The sequence below is a fragment of the Pterocles gutturalis genome, unplaced genomic scaffold (assembly GCF_000699245.1).
Source record: "Pterocles gutturalis isolate BGI_N339 unplaced genomic scaffold, ASM69924v1 scaffold35180, whole genome shotgun sequence".
Lineage (NCBI taxonomy): Eukaryota > Metazoa > Chordata > Aves > Pterocliformes > Pteroclidae > Pterocles > Pterocles gutturalis.
Genome location: NW_010144504.1, coordinates 2,160 through 6,476, shown reverse-complemented (window position 1 = coordinate 6,476; position 4,317 = coordinate 2,160). Strand labels below are relative to the sequence as shown.

Below are 4,317 nucleotides of genomic sequence, written 5' to 3'. Positions count from 1 at the left end.
ACACGATGCCTCGAGCCAGGCCACGTCCAGCCCATCAGTGCCCACCGCCCGGCTCCCCGGAGAGCACAGCACTGCTCAGCATGGCCGTTGCACACACAGCCGCTGTGTCTCCATGCCCGCGATGGGGCTCGCAGCTTCCCACCTCTCAGAGACTCTCCACTGACCGAGGCTGACTCCAAGCTTTTATTGACCATGGAGGTGGCTTCTTGTAACCTGAAGACAGATGTGTGTCTTTGCCTGCCCAGCTGGCCACAGGGGTATCTAGGGACATTGCACTGAAGCCCTTGCCCAGCTCCAGGCTCTGGGAGCTCCCAGGAGAGCTGAGGCACTGCCCTCCATGCCAGGACCCAGGGGACTGGGAGTCTGAGGCTTGGCTCGGTCCCAGGCTGGCCTCTGTGACAGGGGGAAAGGGGAGCAGCAGAGGCCAACGGCGTGCTGGAGGAAACCCCCACGTCTCAGCCTGTTGGCTTAGGTCTGTCCCTCCATGGACATCTCTCCTGTGCTCCTCCTCTCATCCTCCCTGTGAACCAGTGGGCAGTGAGTGTCCGCCACCCATCACAGCCCTGTTCCTGCGTCGCCCGTTTGGGGTGTGATTAAAGGACAAATCCACACTGCTGCTCATGTGAGTAATGTTACGGAGAGGGCTGTGACTCAGCAGCGCATCCCAGGGCCAGACAGGACCCGTCTTCTCCTACCTAGCATGAGGTAGCCGGGGTGCTGGGCAGCGGATGGGGAAGCTATGCAGGTGTGCCGATAGGGACATGGGGAGAGAGCCTGTCTGAGAGCTGAGCCAGGCTGAGAGCCTGTCCCACCCCAGGAGCCCCAGGGTGCTACATCTCCAGGGGGCTGAGGCCAAACTCCTGTAGGCGCTCCTTGTGTTCAATGGCGATGGTTGTTCCTACATCTTCCCAGTGCTGGCTGGCCTCTGCCATCTTGGCCAGCAGAAGGTCCAGGCTACTCTGGTGGGACAGAGGATGGTGAGGAGGGAGGACCACACTGCCAGGGTGAGCGACCCACAGCCATGTCCCCACTCACGTGGAGGATCTTCTCATACTCCCTCTCCATGGCACTGAGCCTTCCCTGCAGCTGGGCGATGGTCCTGTCCCTCTCTGCTAGAGCCTGGGTGGCAGTGTCCTGGGTCTGCCGGCTCTCCTGGAGGCTGGTGGCTGTGGGGTGCAGGGACAGAGGCAGGGGCCACTGAGCATGTAGGCACAGGAGCCTGGCACTGTGTGACCAAGGGGCAGGCATGCTGGGTGCCATACCAAGCTGCTCCTGCAGGCTCTTCACCTTCGCCTCCAAGCCCTGGCTGTGGGCTGCTGCCTGCTTCTGCAGCTCCTGGTATTGCCGGGTCATTTCTGTGAGCCAGGGAAGGGAGAAGGGGACAAACACAGAGGGAGAAGCAGGCAGTCCTGTGCTTAGATCCCAGCACCTGTGACAAAGCAGGAGCTCCAGCAGGGCCTGATCTGAGGGCTCCCCTTGCAGGGTGACGCACCAGAAGCAGCCATGCATGCACCCTCTCTCTGCCTGGCAGGGCTGTGACAATGTGGGCGCAGGGTGGAGGGGGATGGGGACAGGGGAGGGCAGGAGGGAACCCTGGAGGGAAAGTTTTACCTCTCTGTTGAGCGTGGGAGAGTGAAAATGAGTACGGAGTTTTGCATGTGGCAAAGACCGCAAACCTCTGGCTGAGGTTTTACCTCTGCTAAAATCATCCCCTTCTTGAGCACTAACGGAAACAGCGGGGCAATGACTTTTGCAGGCAGGGAAGTCTGCCTCTGCGGTCTCCTCTCCCTGTGCTGAGTACAGGCATCTGGAGTGAAACGAGCCCACGTCCAGAGCGGCTGCATGCTGACAGTATGGGAGGGAGCAGCGCTAGTCAGCAGCAGGGTGGTTTGGGGCTGAGCAGCCAGGGCTGAAAGGAGAGGTGGGGCAAGCTTGGCTGGCCTCCCCCAGCAGCACCAAAGTGTGGGGTCCTGCATCTGTCCCACTGCCCCCTTCCACCTCTGCCTTCACTTTCATTAATGTCTCACTTGTCTTCCCGTGCCTGCTCCAGCGCCTTCTCCAGGTCCCACAGCCTCTGCTTGAGCCCTTGTCAGCTTTTGCCTGCCAGGTCATGTCCCCCAGGGAACTGCAAGCCAGAGACACACAGGACAGCTTGGTACCTTGGCCCAGCAGTGACCTATTCCTAGCCTTTCTCTGCTCCCAAAGCCAGGGGGATGTGGACACCTCCTCAGCCCATGCCTGGCCCCATGCCCTGCCTGAACCAGAATCAATTTCATAGCAAGAAGCCTTCCCCTTGTTTCAGCCCAGCACCATGCTAGGGAAGCTTTTCCAGGGGGGTGCCTCACCGCAGCAACCCTACCACCTCCCATCTGTTTTCATCATTGCTCCTCTCTTTCTCTGCCGCATTGCTGGCCTCTGTAAGCAGCTGCTGCGCTGCACACCAGGGACTCTCGGGACAGCACAGGCAGCCCTGAGGCGGGAGCCCACACGCAAGGGAGGCTGTGTGCCATCCTCCCGCATGACTTGCTGACAGGAAAGGCCAGTCCCTAGGAAGTGCGTGCAGGGCAGCAGGCATCTCTTACTTGCCCCAGCCCCTGGCTCCTCCTGACCTTACCTAGGTGCTCTTTTGGCATGTCAGCCTCCACTGCAGGTTTCCTGTACTTCTCTTCAGCTTGGCTTTCTGCAGCCAGAGGGAAGAAGGAAGGGACAGAGTCAAGAGCAGCTCTTGAAAGGGGCTTGGCCCAGGGACAGCAAGGGCTGTCAAATGGCCCAAGGGAAGCCCGCCTTGGAATGTTTGCCCCGGGAAAACTTGGCTGGGACACAGCTCCAGCTCAAACACCGGTACCAGGGCAGTATTTTTGCAGACACCTGTCAGACACAGAGTCAAGGTGTAGCCGGTTTAACTTGAAGCAGCTGCCCTGGAGAGATGCATGCTCATTTGGGACTGAGGGCTGGGATTTTGCAGTGAAGATGGGGCAGCAGCCATGGTGCAGATAGGCTTGGGGGACTCCTTCCAAAACCCCACTCCAGATGCTCTTCCAGCCTAGTGAATGCTTACACTTTCACAAGCATGTAGGAGAGGCTGGGGCCAGGCAGAGCTGCCTCTTTTTGACCTCCCCCCTGGATCCTGCTGGGCTGGGGGGTGCAGGGGGTGCAAGGTGCTTCAGGCAGGACGCTGGATCCCCCGACTCCTGTGTCTCATCAGGTGTAACTGTGCTGCTGCCCTGGCACAGGGTGAGCAGGGCTGGTGGAGATGTGAGACCTGCAGCCAGGCTGTCCCATGGGGCCCCAGTGCAATCCCTCACCCCTGTGTTCCCAGCTCCCGCTTCCAGTAGCCCCCACGATGCTTGCTCTGGCTGGGGCTGGGAAGCAGCAGGGGGGGGGCAGGCGAGGCTCCTTCCTGCTGGCTGGAAGGAGGCAAGACCCCAGACTCACCTGCTATGTCTCTCTTCTTCTGCTGCTGCTTCACTCCTTTTCTCCCTTTCCCTTTGCTCTTTGGAGGCATCCTCTTGCAAAGTGATACCAGTGCTCCCTCTCAGCAACTGGTGATCACACAGTGGGGGCAGAAAGGGGAGGCAGTACACACCCCCCAGGACATGGAGGAAGAGGTCTCTCCTTCTAGCACAGACCTCAGTCCCTCAAGATGCAGCAGTTGCCTTCAAGCTAATCCCTGCTGTTCTAGCAACTGTCTGCAATGAAGTCAGGTTGTTATGTGGCCCGAAACCTGCCTCTGCCTTGCAGCAGCCAAGCATCTCATTCCCATGACAGAGGTGTGGGCCAAACACGCCTTGTGCCCAGCACAGCACCGGGGTGGTCCAAAGCTGGCCCCATTCTCCAGCACTGAACTGGTCACGTTTGGCTGCAGGATTGAGGGATATGGCTCTGATCAGGTAGGCTAGACCTCATCCCACTCACATCCCACAGCAGCCGTCCCAGAGCAGCCCCAACACAGTCCAGCTGAGCTGCAGGGAAATGGGGAGATGGCGGGGAGGGCAACTCTCACAGGTAACAGCCTGAAACGATCCCAGCATCTTCCTCCCTTCCTGCCCTGGCTCTCCCCTCCGGCACACCCTCCTGCTCAGCACTGCAAGTTTTGCCCTGGGGACTGCATCTGCATTTGGATCTTCTTTATAAAATAGGAGAGGAATGAAGGGAGAGGATTTTAAACTTGTTTCTGCTCAGGATGCGATTAACCCCAAACACCTGGGAGTGAGCAGGTGACTCCTGGGTGCTCTGCAGTTCTGCAGCAGGACATGCACCTCGTTGTGTGGGCAGGGCAGCAGGAGCCAGGTGGGCAGCAGGAGCCATGCAGGCAGC

At 59.4% G+C, this 4,317-nt stretch overlaps 1 protein-coding gene across 1 annotated transcript; it reads right to left on the bottom strand.

Annotated features, from left to right (window-relative positions):
• Positions 1-830: 830 nt before the first annotated feature.
• CCDC153 (coiled-coil domain containing 153) lies at positions 831-3,505 on the bottom strand. Its single transcript, XM_010085120.1, is given in 7 exon segments — positions 831-959; positions 1,036-1,166; positions 1,263-1,355; positions 2,011-2,088; positions 2,091-2,125; positions 2,587-2,680; positions 3,436-3,505. Coding segments are annotated over 7 exon segments (630 nt in total).
• Positions 3,506-4,317: the final 812 nt, after the last annotated feature.